Source organism: Sceloporus occidentalis, unplaced genomic scaffold, assembly GCF_023333645.1.
Source record: "Sceloporus occidentalis isolate IW3139 unplaced genomic scaffold, rSceOcc1.0.p SCAF_2, whole genome shotgun sequence".
NCBI classification, from domain to species: domain Eukaryota; kingdom Metazoa; phylum Chordata; class Lepidosauria; order Squamata; family Phrynosomatidae; genus Sceloporus; species Sceloporus occidentalis.
The window spans coordinates 57548977-57575261 of record NW_028316982.1 but is presented as its reverse complement, the minus strand read 5'-3'; the positions used below and the strand labels follow the sequence as shown (position 1 = coordinate 57575261).

At 39.8% G+C, this 26285-nt stretch overlaps 1 protein-coding gene across 1 annotated transcript in view; it reads left to right on the top strand.

Annotated features, from left to right (window-relative positions):
• PLEKHB2 (pleckstrin homology domain containing B2) overlaps window positions 1-25340 on the top strand; it is a 28999-nt gene extending 3659 nt beyond the window's left edge. The window contains exons 2-8 of the mRNA XM_089509559.1: window positions 7751-7795; window positions 10707-10859; window positions 14447-14549; window positions 14698-14737; window positions 19768-19857; window positions 20256-20364; window positions 23154-25340. Of these exons, the coding sequence (XP_089365685.1) occupies window positions 7759-7795; window positions 10707-10859; window positions 14447-14549; window positions 14698-14737; window positions 19768-19857; window positions 20256-20364; window positions 23154-23290 (669 nt within the window). The 5' untranslated portion in view covers window positions 7751-7758 and the 3' untranslated portion in view covers window positions 23291-25340. The remainder of the gene's footprint in view (window positions 1-7750; window positions 7796-10706; window positions 10860-14446; window positions 14550-14697; window positions 14738-19767; window positions 19858-20255; window positions 20365-23153) is intronic.
• The last annotated feature ends 945 nt before the right edge of the window (window positions 25341-26285 follow it).

The window sequence follows — 26285 nt, the reverse complement described above, 5'->3', positions numbered from 1 at the left end:
AGAATCTGTGGATACGGAGGACTGGCTGTATTTATATTTAAGTAAATTCAATATTTAACTGGAAGCATTTGTAAATTTTACACATACAAAAGTTTGGAAGGAGGGATCAGGACCTTCAAGTGTTGTGCCCCTGTGCCCCAGATCCTGCCCCACCATTTGAAAACCACTGCCCTAAAGGCATCTGATCTTGGAAGCTAAGCAGAGTCAACCCTTTGAATGGGAGACCACAAACAAATACCAGGTGCTGTAGGCTATATTCCAGAGCAAAGAATTGGCAAAACTGCCTCTGAATATTTGTTACCTAAGAAAACCCTATGAAATTCATGGGCTGGTTGCCGTAAGCCAACAAGGGACAACGCACAACCTGAGCAACAGTGAATGGGATGGTTTAATGTTAACAGTGATTGCTAGGAGTAAAAAAGTTAGCATCTGTTTCTCATTTTTTGAGGGAAAACCTTTAAGTCAGTGATTGATAGTTGGTACCTCTAGTGAATATATAACTTGTTTCTTTTGGATGAAGTCATCATTCCTTTGCAGGGTGAGTGAAAGTGTGCTGTGCTGTTTGCTTCTCCTTGTACAGTCATTTATACATAACAGATTTTTTTTCATGTAGATTATCCCACGTTAGTGTGGCGTAGTGGTTTGGGCATTGGACTACAATTCTGGGAGACCAGGTTCAAACCTAGCATAAAAACCCACTTGGGCAAGCCTCAAAGGATGATGGTGGCAACCCCTCTCCGAAGAAATTTGCCAAGGAAACCCTATGATAGGTTTGCCTTAGGGTCACCATAAGTCAAAAATGACCTTGAATCGAACAACGAGAAAATCCAGTTTGAACTGATCAGCTATGCTTTTATAATGCTTTGATCCATTGAAACTTTGAAAACCCAATTCAGCCTTGATTTTAAAAATGTTACTTTACATTTTATACTACAAGCTGATTGATTTTGTGTGCGGGCTTGTGATAGAGCAGATAATTTCTCCAGTATCAACAAAAAACCCTAGTTAAGATCTTATTCTAGTGAAAAGGGCAATATTTCAGTGATAGAGCAAATGTTTTGTGTGAAGACTAGAGCCACTTTCAGTTGGAAGAGACAGTACTTGAGGTTGATGGAACAACCAATGATCTGACACAATATATAGCAGATGCAGATGTGGAGGCATAGAGGCCCATAATACTTATCCTATGATTTCATCTCTTTTATTGCTAGCATAGAAATAGTACACACCAAAAAGGTAGAAGGCTGTAATAACCTCATGACATTGAATAATGGACAGTTTTTAAAGAAACCTTATGAAATTAATTGGGTCTCTGTAAGCAGACAGGGAACTGAAAGGTGCATACACATACAGAAGAAAGTGAGTACTGTGACTGGGCTGTATTTTTGAGATGTAGTGTGATCCAGAAAAAAGAGATATTTTTTTACCATTTTAACTGTTTCTTTCCCAAATTGATTGTCTTCCATCCCCCCCCCCCAAAAAAAAAAACACCCCGAAAAGGGTGCATTATGAAACATTTTCTTTTTGAATGGTTAATCAAATGTTTAAGACAAGTTATTTATATGCTGCTTATTTGGCTTTACTACCTCAAAATGACTTCTGAGGGATTGATGCTGGAAAGAAACTTTGAAATATTGCAGAATAACAGGATATGGTCAAGTGTCTGATTCAGGAATAAAGTCTGGGATTCTGCCAAGTAAATCCTTCCTGCGACATGGTGGCAACGCCTTGGCACAACACAGCCTTTGCCTCCTTTTGCTTCTTCCTGCTTCAGAATCTCCACCTTTTGCAGCATGTGAAAGAACTGGTGTATTTTGTCTGAATGAATTATGCTTTTAAATTTAGTATACCCAAACAAATCAAATGATTGAAAATTACGTATTTTGTTACTGTAGTAAGAAAGAAACTTTTAGATTAGTAAAGCGGTGATATTTGGTGGCATACACAGATGTAATTGAAAATTATGCTTTTGTATGTACTTTTATGGACCTGGTAGAAACAAAAAATCACACACACACACCATTGGACATGAAGGTCCCTCCCCATGCCACCTACATGTTTCTAGCTGGCTGAGCCCATATTTTTCTCCATCGTCCACCATTTTTGTCCAAACCCCCCCCCCCCAAAAAAAAAAAAAATAGGGCTCTCTGTGGTTTAAAAACTGCTTGGAAATTTTTATTCTGGAAATGAGATTAACTTCCTGGTAAGAATTCTTAGCGCTGCAGTCTTAATCTAATACAGTATTTGTAAATCAAGGTGTGTTCATTCCTTTGCTGACATACACCCTTTCCATGTTCTCTTTCATTGCATCTTTTCTTTTCTTTCTTTCTTTCTTTTTTTTTTAGAACTCAGCTTAGAAATCAGTCCACAAAGATTGGGTTGTATTTTTCCCAATTGAAACTGCAATCCTAGGCACACTTGCTTTTTAAAAATAAATAAATAAATAAAGTGAAGTCGGTGCACCTTATTTTGGAGTAAACACAGAATCAATGTGCAGATCCAGTAACTGATACAGCTTTGCTTCCAGCAGTGTTCAGAATTCTTTTTAATGCCTCATTATTAGAAATTGAAAATTGGGGTTCTTTTTTTAACTGCTCTTTCTATATAGCTCTAATGACAAGGGAGAATGAGCTTTGAATCAACAGTGCACTTGAAAGAAAGCAAATTTGTAAATTTATAATTTACAAATTGAAATGAAAGACTATATGGTGAAAAACAATACAGGCTTATAAAATCAGTATATAACCTAAAATATGAAGTAATAGTAATAATAAAATGATTATAGCATAACTATACTGTGGCTAGTAAATAAGAAAATTGTATAGTAGCTAAAACAGCTACTGAAGCAATGGTAGCATGGATAACAAATCTTTTCCTGCAATCTCCATTGGTTCATCCTTAACTATTATGACTATACATCAATTAAAAATTGTCTGGATTTATCATTGAATCAAAAATTTGATTATTTCTTTGTTCCCTCAGACCCATCTCTTAAATCTTCCTTTATGACGCTCAAAAAAATCATAAACTGTTCCCCATGTTTACAGTTGGCACTTTGTAGGTAAGCATTTGTTTCTGACACCCTAAATTTAGATTCCTCATCTTTCATTGTTAGTGTAGCAGCCATTGAAAAGGTGTAGCAGTCATTGAACAACCCTTATCAGTACCAGCTAAAACCAAAATCATTGATCATTAATCACACAAAGAGAGCCAGTGTGGTATAGTGGTTTGAGCATTGGACTACAACTCTGGAGACTTGGGTTTCAATCCCCAATCAGTCATGGAAACCTACTGGGAGCCTTGAGCAAATCACACCCTCTCAGCTTTGGCAAACCCCCCACTGAGCAAGTCCTGCCTGTCATAGGCCTGTTACAGACAGGCCAAAATAAAGCTGCTTCGAGTCACTTTGGAGGTATGGTATTTCAATGATGCATGCATCCTAAGAGTCCAAAAGCCGCACCAAAGCCACGCTCCGGTCCTAAGGACTGGAGTGCAGCTTTGGTGTGGCTTTGGGACTCTTAGGACTCATGCATCATTGAAATACCATACCTCTAAAGTGACTCGAAGCAGCTTTATTTTGGCCTGTCTGTAACAGGCCATAGGCTCACCATAAGTTGGAAAAGACCTGAAGGCACACAACAACAATTACCCAAAATAATAAGCTCAAATAAACCAACTGTTTCATTCCCCCAGGTTTCTAGCAAGATTGCAGTGAGCATTAAAAGTCTGTATTTTATTGTGGAAGCGTCAAAGAGAATCTTATCATTCAAACATAAGCACATAGATAAATAACTTCAGACGACAGGAAGAAAATATTTATTCCTAAAGAGTTAAAAACAAGTACTATACTGGACTTAATTCACTTAATTATTCCCTTTCTTATAACATAGCAGAAGTCAGCTCTATTCTTATTCAACAAAATTAACCTATAGGCAGTGGTGTCATTCAGCCAGTTTGCACCAGTTTGCTAGAACTGGTTGTTAAAATTATTAAAAAATACGAAGGCAGGAAGGGTTAAAAGGGGAGCCAGTGAAAGGGAGGAGGAAGAAGAGGCTGAATGGAAGAGGAGGATAGAGAAGCGAGGAGGTTAAAAGAGAGGAAAGGACTGGAAAGTCAAACAAATTGATCCTAGATTAGATCAATACAGAAATGTTCCTGGAAGCCAAGATGACAAAACTGAAGCTGTCCTACTTCAGGCACATCATGAGAAGGCACAACTCACTGGAGAAAATAATGCTAAGAAAAGTGGAGGGTAGTAGAAATAGAAGAATGCTGCATACTAGATGGATGTACTCATTAGGGAGGCCACAAGTATGAGTTTACAGAAACTAAGCAGAGCAATGGAGGACAGTGTTTTTGGAGATATCTCATCCACAGGGTCAACATGGGTTGAGATTGACTCGAGGGCAGTTAACAACAACAGCAGCAGCAAATAACTTGATCCTCTGGAGCTGTGGGGAGAGCTGGGGATACAGATATGCTGTACACCCCACCATCCAGTGTGGCTGCTGCCAAATGGCCAGAACCAGACACAGAACTTGGGAGAGCAACATCATCTGGTTCCTGAAATCCAATTGGCCTCAGAACCAATTGTTGATTATTTTGAATGACACCGCTACTTACAGGGTAATTGCAGCTCCTCCTCCTCCTCTTTCTTACCCACCTTTCCCTGTGGATTGAGACAGGGAACAGCAGCAGATCAATATACAACATACATCAACACAACATCAATTAAAAAAAAACCGGTAAGATAAATACATATTAATTCATCCATTTTTTTAAAATGTTCTTTTGGTTGTGTGTTCAAGTCATTTCTAACTTATGGCCTATCATGTGGTTTACTTGGGAAGATTTGTTCAGAGGAGGTTTTCCATTGCCTTCTCCTGCAGCTGAGAACATGTGACTTGCCCAAATTAATCCAGTGGGTTTCATGGCTGAGTTGGGAATCAAACCCTGGTCTCCAGAGCCATAGTCCAACACTCACATCACTATGCCACTTTGGCTTTTTATTCTAAATAATTTTAATTATTATACATAATTATAAAATGTTTTTAAAATACATATTTATATAGTTAAAATGTAATTAAAACAAAACATTTTATAATTATATAATATAATTTTCATTTTTTTTCTTTTGCTGTATTTTTTTCATAGTCAACAAGGCAACTAAGAAACAGATTTTCAGTTTCTGGAGGGAATTTTCAAGGTTGCAAAATGCAGGTGTCTTTTTAAAGTCCTTTTTAGCCCACCGTCAAAAAGTGATCCATGTTTCTGTGGTCCTCTTCCCAGCTGGCATCTATAGGACAAACTGTCCTCAAATCTGTAGGTTTCTCACAGCTGCAGAATTCCATCATGGTGTGCACCAAAGTTTTCCTGAACGAAGCTCTTTGTTGTTTATTTAATATCTACATTTCTCCCAGCATGGGATTCAAGGCCACTAATACAAAAGTTAAAACATAATTGAACCAGATTTCTATTTAGAAAACACGAGTTATAAAGCACAAGCTAAAAGCAGCTTTAAAAACACTTTTTAAACATACAGTAGAAATACAGTGCATACACCCATTAAAAGCTCCATCTGCCATGGGGATATTAAGAACCAAATACCTCCCTAAATAAAAAGGTCTTTACCTGCTGGCAGAAAAACAGCAGGGAGGGAGCCAACCGGATTTAGATTATGATCAGCCTTTAGGCTTCAGACAGCTTTTTCCTTGCTCCTGGTACTCCAGAAAATGCAATGTATATAGTCACATCCATGTTTTTCTCATAGGCTGCCCATAGGTAAATGACTGATCACAATAGAAACAGAAAATTGAATTAAGGGGACCTTTTGTCTGATCCAGCATTGCTCTTCAGGGGAGTGGCTGTTGTTACTTAATAATAGTCCCACTGTAGTTTGCTCCGAAGCACGATTCGGGGCAAATGACCCTCGTTCCCATTTGAAACCACTTCCGATCCACATTGGAGGAAAGAAGCGAGGCAAACACAAATAACCCAGGGTTTCCTGACACTACTTTGGAATTTTTTTTTTAGAAGAATCGATTCTGAAGCGTTCCCAATAAGTGGGAATGCCAGATCAGAATCAATTTTTTTTGCAATAGAAATAATAAAAAATCAATATATTGCTAAAGCAACTACTTGCTTTAGCAATAGATCAATTTTTCGATTATTTCTTTTTTTTTTAAAAAAATTGTCTCTTGTCCTCCTCCCCCGGATTTGCTTTGCTCCCTCTTCTGCAGTGCAGATGCAACCCAAGCCAAGCTCTCAATGAAGGGGAAAGCCTCTGCCGCTTCCCTGGTGCTGCTGGGCTTGCAGTGATGCTACCACCGCTTGCCCAGTGTTGGCCGGGCTTGCAGTGCCGCCGCGCTGGCCAGCACTGAGAAAGTGGTGGCAGCGGCAGCGTAGTAGCAGCACTGGAAGCCCCGCCAGCACCAGGCAAGCGGCGGCACCGTGCAGTAGCAGCACTGGAAGCCTGGCCAGCACCGGGCAAGCGACAGCAATGAAAAGAAAAGAAGGAAGGTAAGCAGGAAAGAAGGAAGAAAGGAAAAGAAGGGGGAGAGAGAGAAGGAGGGAAAGGGGAGGGAAGGAAGAGAGAAAGAGAGCCGCTTTCCCCTGGCTTCATCTAATGTGAACAACAAGCATTCCTAGCTAAAAAAAAAAAAAAAAGCAATTCCACAAAAGGTCCCTTTTCTTAGTGAGAACGAGGGACCTTTTGGGAATTGTTTATAAAGCGGAAAGGAGCCGGATTGGAATGCAGATTATACCACAGGTGGGAATGACTCCCAAATCAACACAGATTAGAGGAATTAGTCACACCATTTTTTAATTGAATGGATTGGGCAGCACCTTCTGTGAATCTAGGGGCCATTTTAGCCTTCCATTGGATGTTGGAAGGCCACATTGATTATGATTTGTTTTTGTATTTTCATGGTACAATCTGTCATTGAGGGACCAAAATTTATGTGAATGTGTTGTGGGAGGGGGGTGCTGGACGAGCTGCATGAAGACCACCCTGGCCTAAATTAAATTTTATGGTTGTCCAATTCTCACTTAGGTAAGAACCCTCAGCTTGGCAAGGCTGTATGAGCATACTTTGCTCTGTCCCTTGTCTGAATAGGTAATGGCAGCTGAAGGGGAGGCTCTTGTGGCTGCATTATTTACTGTCCTTATCTCCTGTCTTTATTTTCTCACAAATGAATAACCCCATTGGTTTAGATGAAAGGTGACACTTGATGTTTTATGTCCTGGAGTTCAGAATGTGATAACTCTTCAGTTGCTAGTTATTTAGAAACAGAGGAACCTTTCATATTGTATGGTGATTTTAGTTCCCTCTGGATAATTCAGCGGCTTTCTTGGGCTTTGTTGGGACTCCCATTCCTCATGGTGCAGTGTGTGTCCATGATAAGTGAAAGACATCCTGCATCCTCTCCATGGTGCTACCCTTCAGATGTGTTGAATTGCATTTCCCATCATCTCTAACCTTTATGGCATGTTGCCCGGGGATCACTGGACCTATAGCTCAACACATTTTAAAGATACCAGCTTGGGGAAGGCTGTCCGGTATTACCGTTATCAGCATGCATAGCCTCAGTATGGACGTTATTTCACACACGTACGTATCTGTATCCTGTGCTTAGGGATGTCTGCTTCATATTTTGCAAAGCTGATGATATAGGACAATCTTATGCACATCATTCTAATGTTGTGTTGAGAAATATCAGTGGCTCATCTCCTTTCCTTTTCTTCATAGTGTTTGTGATGGCTCTGGTGAAAAGTGGATGGCTGCTACGGCAAAGTGAGTAATAGATTCTGTTGTTTCTCTCCTTTCTCTTTTGGGTCCAAACTACACTACCTATGTTTTCTTTGTTAATGAAGTGTAGCTATTAGGGTGGATGGACTGTTCCCCCTACAACTTTCTTGTTCGAGAAACTGGCAAGGGAAGAAAGAATAAGTCATTGTATCTGTTAGTACTGTGGCTTGGATAACATTAACGGCTGCATTAAAATAGAAAATATGAGAAGATCCAGTCATAATTCTCCAGCATACCATGTAATCTAGAATTCAAAGATATAGCCCAGTTAGTCTGTAGAATCAGTATGTAGGGAGATCTTGTAGCAGTTTTTGAGACTAACTGAAAGAGAGAAGTTGGCAGCATGAGCTTTTGTAGGAAGTAGTCTAGTTACTAATGCAGTGTTTGCACACCCCAGAGCCCAGTGAATGCAAATAAATTTATAAATATAGAATGGGGGACACCTGGCTTAAGACTACATGTGAAAGGGATCGAGGAGTGCTAGTATACTACACGTTGAACATGAGTCAACAGTGTGATGTGGCAGCTAAAAAGGCCAATGTGATTTTAGGCTGCATCAATCGAAATATAGTGTCTAGATCAAGGGAAGTAATAGTGTCATTCTAATTTGCATTGGTCAAGCCTCACCTGAAATACTTTATCCAGTTCTGGGCACCACAATTCAAAACTGATATTGAGAAGCTGGAGCGTGTCCAGAAGAGGGCGACCAAAATGGTGAAGAGTCTGGAAATCATGCCTTATAAAGAGAGACTTAGGCGCATTACAGACCGCCTGAAATCGGCGGTCTGCTGGTGCCGTCATTTGCAGCGTGGAGGAGCCCAAGCGTCCAAACAGTTTGGCTCTTCCACGCTGCAAAAAAGAAGCCCCCAAATGGCACTTCTAATTGTGGCGCGCCTCTGACATCACGAGGCGCCAATGCTGCACTCATGACGTCATTTGTGCTGTGCGATGTGCAGACGCTATGCGTCCGCTACGTCAAGATGGCGGCACCCGTGTGGAAGGGCGTTGCCATTTTATACGCGCTCTGTGCGTACTAGGGTTGAGGGACGTCTAGAATAGATTCCCCTTTCTAACCCTAGTACGAGTAGAGCGCGTACTTTCGGCGTGTTTCTAACGCGCCTTAGAGAGCTGGGTATGTTTAGCCTGGAGAAGAGACAGTTAAGAGGTGGTATGATAGTCCTCTTTTAAACATTTGAAGGGGTGTCATACTGAGAATGGAGCAAGCTTGTTTTCTGCTACACGAGAGACTAGGACATGGGACAGTGGATGCAAGCTACAGGAAAAGAGATTCCATCTCAACATTAGGAAGAACTCCCTGACAGTAAGAGCTGTTTAAAAGTGGAACACACACCCTCTGAGAGTGGTGGAGTCTCCTTCTTTGGAAGTCTTTAAACAGAGGCTGGATGGCCATCTGTTGGGGATCCTTTGATTGTGAGTTCCTGCATGGCAGGGGGGTTGGACTGGATGAGCCTTGAGGTCTCTTCCAACTCTATGATTCTATGAAAACAGCAGTTTCAAACATTATATGCTGTGCAGAACAGCACTATTTTGGCTGCCTGCTGGAAGCTTAAAAGAGATGAAGCCAGCCTAACTTCCTTTGTTAGGGAGTTCCACATTGGAGCTGCTACAGAAAAATCTCTTATGTGTACCCACCAACCTAATATCAAGAGGTGTTAGCGGTTTTAGTGCACCTCTAAACTAAAGCCTCGAGCACCTCTTGATGTTAGGTTGGAGGGTACACGTAAGAGGGAACTAAACGAATGTCTAGATACCAATAGGTGGAAACCAGAATAAGTACATGAATACATAAACACCTTCTGCCTTGTATTCTCCAGTAACTGGCATTGAGAAGCATACTGCTTTGGCTTTGGAGGTGCATCATGACTAATAGCTGTTAATAGCCGTAACCTGCATGAATCATCTAATTCCTTTTTAAAGCCGTCAGAGTTCATGACCATTGATAGAGTTGTGGAAGTGAATTCCACAGATCTGATATACAGTACACTGCATGCAGATGTAAATCCTGTGCTCAGTTGCCTGGGAGTGAGTTCTATTAAATTTAACATATCTATGGACACACATAGTTGTGTTTGTTTCTTCTTATATAGTTTCATAGCAGTTTGGCTGACCTGCTTGGCTAGCATAATCACTAAGACCAAAACAGACCTCTGCATGATAATCAGTATGGAATATATTGTTAATAATTGGAATTCTGGGGCTTCTGTTCCACAAAGTATCTTCCATGCTGCTCTTACTCTCCAGATGTTAATATCTTCCTTTGGAGGTAATGTTTCCAACTTGTCTGATGAGAACAAGCATCAGGCTTGTGCAGTCCTAACTCACATCTCCTCTCCTCCCATCTCATTTTGTCTTCAATGCTACGTTTCTGATAATGTTTGAGAGTTCAGCATTGCCTCTGAAATGAGGAGTTCAGTTTGTCAACCAGGATCTTAAATCAAGTGTGATCTTAAACCACCAGTGTAGGGTGGGGGAAGAGCAAGTTGGTTTGGCTCCCTACTGGCTTCACCAACCCAGAATTCTTTTGTTATATGAATTGTTGCTTGTATATTCTTTTTTCTTTTAAATCAGTGGTTCCCAACTTGTGGGCCAGGACCCCTTTGGGGGTTGAATGACCCTTTCACAGGGTTGCCTAAGACCATCGGAAAACACATATTTGCATATAGCAATGAAAATAATTTTATGACTGGGGTCACCACAACATGAGGAACTATATTAAAGGGTCACAGCATTAGGAAGGTTGAGAACCACTGTTTCAAATACAATATTAAAAATAAAAAGGTTTATTCCAAGCTGAAAGGCTGTTGAAATCACTTTTTAGAACAAGATGTTATTCTAATAGGAGAATTCCAAAATAATCACTCTCTAATCCTTTTAGGTACTATACTAAGGCGCTGGAAGAAGAACTGGTTTGATCTGTGGTCTCATGGCCATTTATTATTTTATGATGACCAACATCGACATGATCTAGAGGACAGAATCCACATGAAAGTTGATTGCATCAACATCAGAGTGGGGAATGAATGCCGAGGTATAGATGTGATTTTTATTTAACATTTTATTACTTTCCACATGCGAAACTTATCATCAGTGATGATTGAATTAGTTATGACTTGTAATCCAAACATGAATGACTTAGAACTAAGTTTACTTTCAAGGGCTGAATTCACAAAAAGTTATTTCCCACAGTTTAAAACTGTGGTCAGTGATGGTTCTCAATGTGGCACTGTACAGACAGTGCAAAGCTGTTCACATTTAATCAGACATTAACTTCATTAAGTTTAACAGGACTTACTCCCAGGTATGTGTGTATGATTCTATATAAGCGTGCATAGGATTTTAGGTTTATTCTGCTTAATTTAGTAGAAATTGTGAGGACCCACTTGCCTCCTCTAAAGGCAAATTCTCTATGATCCCCCCCCCCCCCCCGCAAAGAATGGAAGAAATTGGACTGTATGATTTCACCTTACATGCTGAATTAGTGGCAAGCTGAAAAGTCAGTTTTCCACCTTGACTGTTCTGTGCAGAACATCTCATGTAATGATCTTTGTAACTGGGATTTCTGCACATGATTGGTTGGATACTCTGATGGAACGGGTTTGGTTCTGTTTTGTACTGCAGAAGGTTAGGGAGTGGTATTTCAGTCCTGTAGGACCCTGGAGATCTGCATCCCCTTCTGTACATCCACACCCTTGGTTTTAAAAACACTCATTAAAGATTTTTTGATTCAAAACATACCCCCCTGGCTCCCTAGGAGGTATGGAGAGAATTTCGGCTACATTTTGCCCACCTTTGGGCTGTCTAAAGCTCAGGGAAAGCCTTGGAAGTGAACCAGTACTTAACATTTTGCTTTCTTATTAAATAAAGGCCTTGTCTGGGCCTGAAACAAAGGGGAAGAGTCCAAAATATGGTGAAATTACCCCCAAAGAAGTGTTTAGAGGAAGAATTGGGGGGGGGGATGAGGGGAAGAATTGGGGGAGAGTCAGAGTTTTCCCACTTCCTTCTGATAAAAAAAGAAAAAGAAGGTGCCTTGGCTATTGGAAGTACAGGACAATTAGATAATGGAAAATAAGCTGAACATGAGCCAGCAGTGAAATGTGGTTCCTAAGAAAGGTAATGCAGTCTTAGGCCTCATCTGCACTGCAGAAATAATGCAATTTGACACCACTTTAACTACTGTGGCTCTGTGCTAAGGAATTTTGGGATTGGTAGTTTTATGAGATATTTAGTTTTCTCTGTCATAGCTCTGGTGCTACAGCAGACTACAAATCCCAGGATTCCATAGCACTGAGCCATGGCAGTTAAAGCAATGCCAAATTGTATTATTTCTGCAGTGCAGATGAGGTCTTAGGCAGCATTAACAGAACTATAGTATCCAGATTACTTGAAATAGTAATTTCACTCTGTTCTGCACTAGTCTGGTTACATGTAATACTAAGTAAAGTTCTGACTGCCATATTATAAGAAAGACATTGGCAGACTGGCATGTGTCCTGAGGAAAACAGGCAGGATGATAGAAGTTCTCAAAACTAAAATCTGAGGAATAATGTAAAGAGTTAGGCATGTTTACCTTACAGAAGAAAAGATTTTTAAGGTGTAACGTGACAATGGTTCAAATATCTGAAAAGCTGTCATGCAAAATACTATCATAGAATTGGAAGAGACCACAAGGACCATCCAGTCCAACCCCCTGTCATGCAGGAACTCTCAATCAAAACATACCCGACAAATAGCCATCCAGCCTCTGTTTAAAGATTTCCAAGGAAGGAGACGCCACCACTTTCCGAGGAAGTGTGTTCCACTGTTGAACAGCCCTTACTGTCAGGAAGTTCCTCCTAATGTTGAGCTGGAATCTCTTTTCCTGCAATCTGCATCCATTGGTTCGGGTCCTGTTCTCTGGAGCAGCAGAAAACAAGCTTGATCCCTTCTCAATATGACATCTCTTCAAGTACATAAACAGGGTTATCATATCACCTCTATGATGTTGACGTCTGTGTTTCTTCAAAGAGAGCGACTAGAACCAGTTTCAGTTAAACACAAAGAGACACTTCCTAATTCTATGGCCTGTTTGACAGTGAAACAGACTTCTTTGGGAAGTAATTCATCAGAGAGGCATGCTGCCTTTGGAAAATAGTGGACTGGATGGCTCTTTTTTGAGGATGCTATGCAGTTGCATCCTTCTTTGCAGGTTTTGTGTTGGGTATTTAGATTTCCTCTTTTTCTCAGTTAAATGAGATGTAAGAGAAGAGCTTCTGAGATAAAGGGGCTGAAGGGGCCTTTTGGGGGAAATTAGTGGAGTTAAGGATTACTAGTAACAGTAATAATGAAAAACCTGGAAATAGAGAAAAAAGAAAGAAATTGTCTTGTAGGAGAAAGTGAGTGTAAAAGCTGCAGAGAAAAGGCTCAAAGAGACTAGCAGCTGGGAATAATAAGGGGAGGAAGAATACATGGAGAGAAATGCAAGTGAAGGAGGAATGAAAAATACAAAATATTAAGTATTTTCAGTGTAGAGCTCCTGGATCAGCAAACTGTACTTGAAGTGGGAAGGCTGAATCATACTTCCTTAGCTAATGCCTGTACTTCATTTGAGGAGAACTGACTTGTGGGACCTCTGATTATGATGGAAGAATTGTTCAAATTCCAAAAAGGGATAAAATGTAAAAATTATGTCAGGAATTGCCAGCTGAATTTGTTTACCTCTGCCACTGTTTTTTGAGTAGTTTCACCTTCCCTTTTTGTAGCTGGTGGGCCTTCATCATGTTCTGCTGTTCTAGAAGGGCCCTAGGATAGAAGGTTTGAGAATCCCTCCTTTAAAAGGCTCCTGCCTTAATTATTTAGCAATAATGGCTTTGTAGGAATAAAGCAAGCAGAATTTGTATGTGTCTCCATTTGTCAGATGTATCATATATACTCAGCTATAAGTCGACCTCACGTATAAGTTGAGGGCTGTTTCTGCTCACCCTAAAGGCTGGATGGAAGAAGAGAGAACTATGGTAAATGGTGGTTGCATGATGTCTGGGGGAGGTGACCAGGCACTGGTGAGACTAATAACGTGCACATATCTCAAAAAGGATTTAAAAACATAGCAGAGAATCTGGTGACTACATTGGCAGTGATTACAGTCTTTAACTTTAATGTGATAACTTTGTCAGATTTTAACCCAGAAAAAGTGACAAACATACACAAATTTCTTATTCAGGTCCAATTCCTCATGGCTCTTCTTTAAGAGGAAGTGCCAAAAAGCTGCCACTGCCATGATTTTCCCACCCACACATTCAAAAACATAGAAGTGCTGCCATGGCAGAGAGAGTAGAGGGGCTTGGTGCTTCTTTTAGGTGCTCCCAGGATGGTCTAAGTTCTAGCCTTTTGCCACTCTACTTGAGATGGTTTCTTTCTTTGATAAGAGTTAATGTACAGTACTTGGATAAATCAACCCAGGGTTTTTGGGTCAGTTTTTTGACTAACATTTTTAAACTTATATATGAGTATATACTGTAGGTTTTTGCTTTAGTTTCTGCAGGGCATCTCCATCCTGTGCCTCAGTTGAGCAACTAGCTCTTTGTCAGGAAGTCAAATAATCTTTTCTTGTTTTTGTTTTGTTTTCTTTCTTTTGAACAGGTCTGCAGCCTCCAGAAGGGAAATCTAGAGATTGTTTGCTGCAGATCATTTGCCGTGATGGAAAAGTGCTCAATCTCTGTGCGGAAAGCGCTGATGATTGCTTGTGAGTTATATATATTTTTCCTAAGTATCGTATATGCATACACTGGTGCATATACGCATTAGCAATTTTTATTAGCAATACTTGTTAATAAGTATATACTTATCAGCAATTTTTTCTTTTATAATTTCTCTGTTCATGTTTCCTACAGGGCTTGGAAAATTGCTCTCCAAGATGCTAGAACAAATGAGGTACGATGATGTTTCATATTTCTTCTTTCTTGCTATTGAAAACAGTAGTGAAAGAAATTGCCTTTTATCTCTTGCTGTCTTAAATAGCACTGAAGTCTGCATCTCTAATGATGCAGTGGAAGGAGGATTTGCAGAGTAGACCGAGAAGAAGGGGACATTTTTTTAATAGCCACACAAGAGACTGAATATGAGTATTGGCTGACCTATTTCTATTGGGTTTTCTGTGGGCGCACTGAACTATTGATGAAGAGCTGGGATTAATACTGATTTCACACAGTCCATTACTCTATTGGCAGGCTGTTAGAGCAGGTGTCCCTCAGCTAGCCCAAGCAGAGTGCATGCCAACCTAGTGGAACATAGTAATGGTACTAACAGCTTTAGTAGCAATTTTTACTAATCTTGATTAAAAGGGGACTGCTTAAATCAGGGGTGTAGAGCGTAGGACCTTCCAAGTGTTGTTGAACTGCAATTCTCATAAACATTAATCAGCATAGTGAGGGAAGAAGAATCTTAGGAGTTGTAGTCCAGCAAAATCAAGAGGGCCACATATTTGCCATCTCTAGAGAAAGGAGGTATATTTTGGAAGGATCTTACCATGTAGGAGTGTGTGTGTTGGGGGGGGGGGAGGAATGATGGTAAGCATTCCATTCAGGGCCTTCTATTTGGTAATCCAAAGCTGACTCATGCACTGAGCCTGAGTGGCTCACTGCAGAATCTTCCAAAGCAAATACAAAACCAGATGTAGATATGTTAGTCCATAAGAATTAAGCAAAACCCAAATCCTCAGGTGGAAAATACCTTTGTTAGAATTTTTCCTCAAAGGTTCCATCCGCTCCAATCCCCTAGACAATATTCATGGTTTGGAGTGAGCTCACTTTTTAAAAATCTCAAGTACCACTTAAAACTTAAGTTTCAGCTTTGCTTATTTTTGAACTGTGTTGCTTCTCTCTGTATCTACGTTTTGCCACCTCAGAAAGCTGATGGTTTTGCCTAAGGCAAGAGGCAGGTTTCTCAGTTTGCAGCCAGCCTAATGTTTTTTTTTTTAAAAAATGGAAACCCGCTATTTCTTCTCAGTATGCATTTGCTACGTTTGATTTAATACCTGCACACCTGCTAGTTACTCATTCAGTCTGAAACTGCCATCTTGGGACTGAATCTAACTGTGGACCTCATAGTTCCAATATTTAGACCAATTTTTGGATTTCCCTGCTTTCCCTGTAGCCTCTAACTTTTATGTCACCTTGTATGTTGAAGACTTCTGGAGGATTCGAAAGCCTGTATACTTCTGTGGAATTTTAGTTCATGTTAACAAAGGTTTGCCTACTTGTAGAATCTGTTTGTATATTTTTGAACATTGGTTGTAGTTGCTTTCATTTTCTTTTTCTTCTGCTTTTTTTTTAGCCTGATAGGGATTCATTAGTGAAAACTGGAACATATTTCCAACCCCAGCAGCTGATGGCTTCCATGTCAGTGGAGTGGGAAAATCTGGTTCAGGTTTTAGTCTCAGCTATAAAGGAGCTTATACAAAGAGCTATTCCTTTCCCCCAAAACAGGGTAAAGAATCTTGGACGGCTCCTTTAAAGTTCAGTTTAAAACTTAGAACAGATTTACCACTCCACCTACATAAGAACCACTAGCTGCCCTGCTGTGCTTATTCCATCATCTCTCATTCTGTATCTATCTACCTGCCTTCACAAAGACTTGGAGCAAGTTGTGGGCAGCAGGGTTACACCTTTTGAGTACCTATAGTCTGTACCTATATCAGATGAGAGTCAAATATCAGATTCTGTCTTTTGTGCATGGGGAGTACAAAGCAAGTTGACTGAGAACTGTGATATTGTCAGCGCCTCTGTTGTTAGCTCTGTGACCTGATTCCAGTAGGAGCAAAAGAAAAAGAAGAAAATAGCCCTAGTCAGAACTATGCAGAAGGAGTCCTTTCTTTACAAATTGTTATGAACTATTTTTTTTTAATCCACCCATATTGGTTCAGTCACTACCTGCATAAAGGTAAAAAGAATCAAGATCCTCTTGAAGGGTCAGTGAATACATTTGGGAAACTAATAATAATAATAATAATAATAATAATAATAATAATAAATTGTTTATTTGTTAACCGCTTTTCCTACGATCAAAGCGGTGTACAGTATCGTTAAAAACAAACAATAAGAACAATTAAAAATCCACATCTAAATACATATTAAAAAAGTAAATTGAAACAAGATTAAAAACATATTATATCATGTAATAAACTATTAAAACCATGAATTAGTATATATCAAAGACAACAGGGGGGAGATGGTCTCAGACGGAATTGGGAGGGTAGGCTTGTAGGAAGAGATGAGTCTTTAGAGCCTTCTTAAAGGCTTCCACCGTTCCACTAAGGTGAATCTCTTCCGGTAGGGCATTCCATAGAGAAGGCGCCACTGCTGTGAATGCCCTTTGTTGTGTAATCGCCAGTCTCACCTTAGGGTAGCTGAGTAAGGGTTTTCCTGTAGATCTGAGTGTGCGGGGAGGATTATGTAGGGAGAGGCGTTCCCTCAAGTAACCCGGGCCCCAGCCCAACTGGCAATGAAGAAAGTCTAGATCAGTTTTCTTCATTTGTTTTTAAACGTGGGAATGACATGCATACTATGGGTGCAACATACATACTTAAAAATAACTTCGCATATAATATTAGCCATGACTGTTTCTATAGTGCTCATTCATTCATGTTCATGTACACCCATCATCACACTCACTGGCATCCATCACCCATCTACTGCTATGTCTGCTCCTCTTGGGTTGGGTTTAGACTTGAGTCCCATCCCCAAGATATCTCATTATGTATATGCTAATATTCCAAAATCCAAAATACTTCTGGTCTGAAGCATAAGGGGACCCAGCCTGTACCTATAAGGGAATCAGGAAAGAGTACATAGACAGGTTTAGCTCTCATCCACGGGGATTTTTAAAAAGCCCCAAACCTTGCATTGAATGTTTTCTGGAGCATTTTCTTACCCAGGAATTCCAGTGTATTTCAAAGGATAAGAAAGCCTCATGTCCATAAGAGTATTTCTGGGTTCTTAATAATGTATATTCCACACTATCTATGCTATTTCTTACTCAGAGTCAGAAAACATATATTCAAATGAGGTGGAACATTTGTTCTGAATAGCTCAGAGACCATCTACTTTGCCTCCCCCTTCCCAGTAACCAGCATATTATTTGTTTCCTAAAAACACCAACACTCTTTATTTCCAATGAAGGGAAACACTTTTCCCCAGTTTAGGAAGCCAGGACAAATTCTGGCTGAAAACAACAGTTTTTGTTTGTTGGTAGGAAGAGCTGACATTAATGATATTGTGGAATAATTCTCTCCCAGGAATAAAAATAGTTTTTGCCGAGGAAAATGTGTTCTAATGAAGGGTCATACCACAGACAAACACAACTTGTCACTTGGATGTTGCAGTAATGCTTGCAAGCAGATTTCCCATATATAGTGTGTCATCTGCTGGTTTTCATATTTGCTGCCCTATCATAGAAAAAGCTGAGGTGTAGGTGTGGCTTATTTTGTGGAATGGTGTCAGTGTAGATCTTTGGTTAGTGGACCATGAGCCAGTTCTAAGCTAATGAAATAGTTGTCTCCCCTCACAGTTCATCCATTGTGGAAATATTGTTCAGTTAGTGTGGCTACCATACTGTAATTAGATCAAGCCTTTTGTGGTGTACCAGCCTCACTACCCGTCTGTATGTCTTCCTTCAGAGGATATGATGTGTTGGGACCACCACCATTGTTGTACTATATTCTGTAGGCATACATTACTGGAATAGACATTTATTTCTAAACTCAGATTGTTTATCAGCGGCTTAGATCCCTGCTGTATACCCTGTTTGAAGCTGCTTAATAAATAGCCCACATGTCTTGAAAGGCAGACTGTTAAGCAGTGTCCTTGTTTGTTGTTCTTGTTTCCCCATTGTCAAACTTCAGATATTTCATTTGTACACAAAAATTCTTCATGCTCTGCTTCTCTGCAGTGGAAACACCTTGAGACTGGATACTGCAGTTCCTCCAAGGCTTGATGGTGTCCATGATGTACTCCCTCAGGGAGCTGGGAGCCAGTGTATGCCTTCTACACGAGCTTGCTCTTTTTCATGCCCTAAATTCATGCAATGCCTCCCCCTCTCTCTTTTTATTTTTTGAATTTGTTTAAAAAATTATATGGTAAAGATTACTTAGTGTAAGACACACTTCAAAGAATTCTAGCACTGTTTCCTTGTCTGCATCCTTTCTTGGTCCTGATCATTCACAAATGATGTCTCTGGCTACTTTATGATGAGATGAGAACAGGCTTCTTCCATCCCTGTCACTCTTTATCTCTGAGCCTTCCTGGGTAGAATCAAGCATCTGTGTACTTGCAGCCCTTCCATTTTTGAGCAAGGAGGAGTTTGCTTCTCATCTAAGCACTCTTGCTGGCTTTTCTGTGTCATGTTTCACACTCAAAATGGCATCAGACAGGTAAATGCCATCAGCAAAACACAACAGATTTGCTAGAACAATTTTGTCCCATTATATTTTTGTCTTTGCAGAAAAAAACACTAGATGGTAGGTGGCTGAACTGGGGTATGTTGTGATTCTGTGTGTTAAGAGACAATTATTTCATCAGCTTAGAACTGGCTCAGGGTCCACTAACCAAAGACCTACATTGTTCTAGTAGGATAAAGTTCAATCCCGGCAGTCATTCTCTGTGGATTGCTACTATGACACCTTCCCCAGAGTCCTGTGGTTTTTCTCATGTGCCAGTATATGGACTCTTCCCATTTCTCTTCTGTCTACTATGGAATGAAGGGTAACACTGGAAAGCTATATTTCTGCTTTTTGTTCCGCAGTAGTAGTATTTCTTCCAGTTAAGTATGATTGATCAGAAATTCTAATTTCACTTCAGTTCCTAATGAATGGATTATTTATAAATCCGTGGCTTTTATCTGTTCAGAAGCACTTGCCCTTTAACAGTGTGAACAACTGCTGTAACATTTTTTATTGATGTCCCTAGGCCTATATTGGTTCCGAAGTGACATATGAAGACAATTCAATTTCCTCCGCACCTCCTCCATATACAGCTTATGCTACACCATCACCTGAGGTAGGTAGTAAAAAGAAATTATATAAAGAAAGGTTGGTTAGTGAAACTTGGTTAAAACTGTGGCTTTTCCCATTTTTAATGTAAAATTATGCTGGAAAACTGTGGCTCTTGGCATTTTGTAATGTTATGTGTACTTATGTTCTGACAGTTTCAGCTGTCATGAGGGTGGGGTGTAGGGCTGGAGTTGCTGATGAAGGAAAGCTCCACTTTGCTTGGGTTGTCCTGTTAGCACATTATCTGGTCTTGCATCACAAAAGCATGAGTGTGTTCTTAGTTGTAGACTGTGATAAAGTTTTCAGTTTAAGAGAATTAGTTGCTGCACTTCAGTTTTTTTAAAAAAGAATATTTGGAAATTCTTTGTCAAATGGATTCCTAACCAGCATTTGTAATTTCAACAGGTTTATGGCTACCCACAGTATAATGGTGCATATCCACCTCCAGGACCTCAGGTCATCTATACCTCTAATGGACAGACATATATAATCCCTTACCAATATCCAAATCAAGGTAATTGCTTTTTTTTTCTTCTTGATGGGCTCATCTAGAATTTTGCAGTTTGGATTAGATGCACTATTTCTTCCTTTTAAAAAAAACAAGGCATTTTCTTACTCTCCAGTTAATTAATGCATGGAAAATATATCTTACCAGCACTCCTTCCTGTGATACACAGGCTACACTGATTTCCAGTACCTTTTTCTTTGATAGTCATAGAACTGTGACATTCATCAGTTTGAAGAATAACACAGACAAACAATTTTAGATTTTAGACATCCTACCACCTTGTTAGATGAAGGGAATGCTGTGGATATAATATATCTTGATTTCAGTAAGGCCTTTGACAAAGTTCCCCATGACATTCTTGCAAACAAGCTTGTAAAATGTGGGCTAGACAAGGCAACTGTTACGTGGATTTGTAATTGGTTGACTGGCCGAACCCAAAGGGTGCTCAACAATGGTTCCTTTTCATCCTGGAGAGAAGTGACCAGTGAGGTCCCACAGGGCTCTGTCCTGGGCCCAGTACTGTTCAACATCTTTATCAATGACTTGGAGGAAAAAATTTGGGGAATACTTATCAAATTTTCAGATGACACCAAATTAGGAGGAATAGCTAATACTCCAGAGGACAGGATCAAAATTCAAAACAACCTGTACAGACTAGAAAACTGGGCCAAAGCTAACAAAATGAACTTCAACAGGGAGAAATGTAAGGTACTGCACTTAGGGCAAAAAAATGAAATGCACAGATATAGGATGGGGGACACCTGGCTTAAGGAGACAACATGTGAAAGGGATCTAGGAGTCCAAGTAGACCACAAGTTGAACATGAGTCAACAATGCGATGCGGCAGCTAACAAGGCCAATGCGATTTTAGGCTGCATCAATAGAAGTATAGTGTCTAGATCAAGGGAAGTAATAGTGCCACTATATTCTGCTTTGGTCAGGCCCCACCTAGAATATTGTGTCCAGTTCTGGGCGCCACAATTCAAAAAGGACAGTGAGAAACTGGAACGTGTCCAAAGGAGGGCAACTAAAATGATGAAGGGTCTGGAAACCATGCCCTATGAGGAACGCCTTAGGGAGCTGGGGATGTTTAGCCTGGAGAAAAGAAGGTTAAGAGGTGATATGATAGCCCTGTTTAAATATTTGAAGGGATGTCATATTGAGGAGGGAGCAAGCTTGTTTTCTGCTGCTCCAGAGACTAGGACCCAGAGCAATGGATGCAAGCTGCAGGTAAAGAGATTCCACCTCAACATTAGGAGGAACTTCCTGACAGTAAGGGCTGTTCGACAGTGGAACACACTTCTTCGGAGAGTAGCGGAGTCTCCCTCCTTGGAGGTCTTCAAACGGAGGCTGGATGGCCATCTGTCAGGGATGCTTTGATCTGGATTTCCTGCATGGCAGGGGGTTGGACTGGATGGCCCTTGCGGTCTCTTCCAGCTCTATGTTTCTATGATAATCCTCATGTTTTAACAATATATTTAAAAAGTTGGAGAAGTGTACATTTAATGCACTAGTGATATATAACAGTTTAAACTGCATTTCTGTGCACTCTTAACAGGAAGTAAGTCCTGTTGAACATAAGGAGTTAACCTCTGAGTAGACCTGCACAAGACTGCATTGCTAAACATACATTGTGTCTAACAGGAATATAGTATATTTAGTGGTCATAGTTGGTTATAGTCATAAAAGAATGTTCTTGTGTAAATAATGGAGATTTGATGCCATGGTGTGACTCTCAGACGTTAAAAGTTTGAATATTTTGATATATGGAGAGACATCTGATTCAACGGTGTGATGCGACACTTAAAAAGGCCAATACAATTTTAGGCTGCATCAATAGAAGTATAGTGTCTAGATCAAGAGAAGTAATAGTGACACTCTATTCCGCTCCGGTCAGGCCTCACCTGGAATACTGTGTCCGGTTCTGGGCAGCACAATTCAAAAAGGACATTGAGAAACTGGAGCATGTTCAAAGGAGGATGACTAAAATGGTGAAGGGTCTGGAAACCATGTCCTGTGAGGAACGACTTAGGGAGCTGGGGATGTTCAGCCTGGAGAAGAGAAGGTTAAGAGGTGATATGATAGCCCTGTTTAAATATTTGAAGGGGTGTCATATTGAGGATGGAGCAAGCTTGTTTTCCACTTCTCCAGAGACTAGAACACAGAACAATGGAGTTCCTGCATGGCAGGGGGGTTGGACTGCATGGCCCTTCCAACTGTGTGATTCTATGATTTGAACATGACTTCTCAGCTCATAATTAGCTTACCACTTCTTAGTTTAGCCCTTGTTACTAGGTATTAACAATATGATGAAGCAAAGATGTTTTATAACAGTTGTGCATGATGTGTGATCGTCTCATGTGCTTGTGTAACATAACAACTGTATTTGCTTTAGGGATTAGGGATTATGCTGTATTTGAACTTGCTTCTACATCAGTCTTCCAGTTGTTTCACGAAAGTAGTATCTGGATTCACAATGGCTGTGATTTCTCTGAAACACTAAAATGTGCTTTCAGGTTTTGTAAATAAGCCAGATATGCATGTTTCCCCAAAGACAACATGATATCTGAATGTCTTCCTTCACATTATTTTCCGTTCTGTGTATATGAAGCATAGTGATTCTGATTTTTTGGTATGTTTGTAGTGGAGCTATTTAGTCTAACTGCCAGACCTGACTTCTCCTGTGTAACTATGTTCAGCTCCCAACGTTAAGGAGATCCAACATCTCTTATGCAAAATGAAATGAAAAAGTTCAAGTTTAATTCATTTGTATACTATGATGTTTTCCTTTGCAGGTCCCTATGGCCATCCTCCTGCAAATCATGTCATAATCAGAGAACGTTATCGGGATAACGATGGAGACCTAGCACTGGGCATGCTTGCTGGAGCAGCAACGGGAATGGCCTTGGGCTCATTGTTCTGGGTGTTCTAATTTTCCCCAGAAGAAACAAGGCAAGGGAGATACCAAATCCTCTGTGTGCAATAAAGTATGAATTTGTAAAGTACTCCAGTTTAATCTACAGATTTTAAAACTAAGTTCTAGTAATACTTTTGCTATTTACACACTGGAATTGTAGTTAAGAAAATGCTCAATCTTCCCAGAGGTGCACTTTAGCTGCAGAGCGGTTAACCTAATGAATTGTGGTTAGATGGCTTTGTCAGTCCATGCATTGATAAGGAAGTCACGGTAATATCAATGACACACATGTTGCTAATGAGTGGCTGCAGTTGACTGATTTTTCAATATTCACCACCTTGTACATTATTTTGGCTGCCTCAGAGTGTCAACTGCAGAGAATAACTACTAATGAATGCAAAATATCTCAAGTTTGTTTTAACACTCCTTGTAAATAAAGATGTTGATTTAGTGGACAATCCATAGGATCCATTTTATATTTCCGTATGTATGCAACTCCTTCATTTCAGTGGCTGACTGGATTAAAAATATTTACATACTTAATCATTATAGTTTGTACTATTTTCTTGTAGACACCCTTTCTAAAGGCTAAGCAGTAAAGACTCTGGGCTTTGTCCACAGAACATTAACAACTGCATTATAAAAGTAGGAAGGCATTTGATTAACATACAAACCGTTCCAACATTCTAAAATTTGCTCTTTCATTTAGCTCTTAAGCCAAAGTTCAATTGTTCGTTAATTAGAGTAGACCTATTGTATTGATGGATCTTACACAAGTGCTGACTTAGCACATTTTCATTAATTGTACATCTACTCTAGTTTGGGACTAACAATTGAATTTATTCCATTATGTAACAGTTATTGGAGATAAACTTTAATGTTGGCCTGGGGGGGGGGGTGTCTGTGGGTAAACAATTATTCAGCATTTTTAATAAATAGATACTGGGGAAAAGCTGAGAGCATACCAGCCATAAATGTGTTTAAAGCTTAGGAATATGGAAACTCTTTAAATAGAGAATGGAGGATAATGGAAACCTACTGTATACACGTATTTGACCACCAACTATCTTAAACTGGAAGGTGCACTTCTCAGGCACCCTATAATCTGTCTGCAATTGTTAAGGTTATTTACATTTTCAGGGTTCAGCCTTGTTAATATGGTACTTCTTGATCAGCTTCACTTACTGCTTTTGACTCTCACATAGCTGTGTAAGAAGCAGGAGAACTAAGCAGGCACTCTTACCAAGAAGCAATTATTTTCAGTAGTAAATTTCAGCCTCCAGTTTTAGTTATACAAATGGATTCTTTATTGGTTGGACACACAGTGTGTACTTTATATACATCATGTACTTTGTGTGTCCTGTTGAATTCTGAGCTCTATAGTATGTTTAGACTAGGTTGGTGAACCTAACAGCAGCAAGTGAAGAAACTTTGGTCATACCACTTGCCATATACTGGCAAGCACTAACACAATGCATTTGGCTCCTTTTGAAATGCAGCCATTTAATTGTGATCTGCTCTAAAGTCAGTTGATGGCACTGAAGTCTTTAATGTTGGCTTCTGTAGGCCTTGTATTACACATTTGCCACTGTTTGCCTTGGAGAGGGGTGTAGGCAACAGCTGTTGAAACTTAATGAAGAACACAGTTGCATGAAGCACCTGTTGAAATGTAGAAGTGTATGCTTTTAAAGTAATCCTCCCACTGGGCTATTTGCTGACAGGGTCCATTTCTAAGAACAATCTGGGGCATTTCACATGAGTACTGTGAACTGAAGAAAATGAATATATATTTCAAAAGTTTCTGCTTCCTTTTATATGATTATTTAATTATGTTGGAAACCTTCAAGAGAATCTGATCATGTAATAAAAATCAATTCCAGCTTCTGTTTTGATTTTCTTTTTCCTTTCCATGTAATCTGTTTAGTGCAATTTTTAAAAGTCTGTTTCTTTTGTGCTATTGTATGTGTTATATAGAATTAACTGAAACCTCCCATTTCTATGTCTTTGTACTTTGTGAGGAAAGAAAAAAAATAAATTTAATATTGGAACTGCTGGTGATTAAAAAGTGTATACTTCTCTGCTATTTTTTGATAACTAGCAAATTTTAAGATAGTGGTAGCCACAGATTATCACAATATAACTCAGAAATATTAATCTGCTACATTTTTATTTGAATGTTTTCATTTCATAATGCAGTGTCACTTGGACACAAAATGTTTACCAACTAGATTGTTAAACAACACTTAAATTGGATGATCACTGTTACAGCACAGTTACTGTTGACATTCAGTTAGTTGCAACAGCAGACAAAGTAGTGTAATGAGTGGGATACAGAGAGAGCTTGGGAAAGTTACTGTTTGGTCTGCAAAGGGGGGTGTTGAATGAGGTGGCAGTGAGTGGGATGAGTGATAAGTGAGTGGGCTGCATCAAGTGAATGCAACGCTGGAGGTGCTCATAATGGCAGGCGCCGTGTGGACCAGCATGCACCAAAATGGCACCATGAGGGTGGAATTAGGGTGTTGAGCGTGAGGACGCTGTGCCCTAACTCCACCCATAGGGAGGCGCTTTCTGCCAGTCTGTACATGGCCAAAGTGTGTGAATGAGGTGGGTAAAAGAGCATGAGAAAGAGAGAGTAGAATGAAGCTACATCAATAATTTATTTGCAGATGACACTGTTACTAGCAGAAAATAGCAATACTTGGAACCATGCTGATGAAAACTAAGAAAATGAAAAAGCAGGGCTACAATTGAATACAGTCACCCCTCCATATATAAAATGTCAAAATCAAGGTTTATTTTCTTGGAATTTGTATTTTTTGGAATATTTTCAAGCTGCGGATGGATTCACCATTTTACTATGCCATTGTATTTAATAGGACTTGTGCATCTTTATTTTTTTACTCTGTTTCATTTCAGTTAATTTAAGTAAAAGCTCACCCAGCTGCAGAGCAAGCATCACATTCTGGAAATGCTTATGTGGTGTTTTGGAGGGAGGGGGTTGGATGTAAAA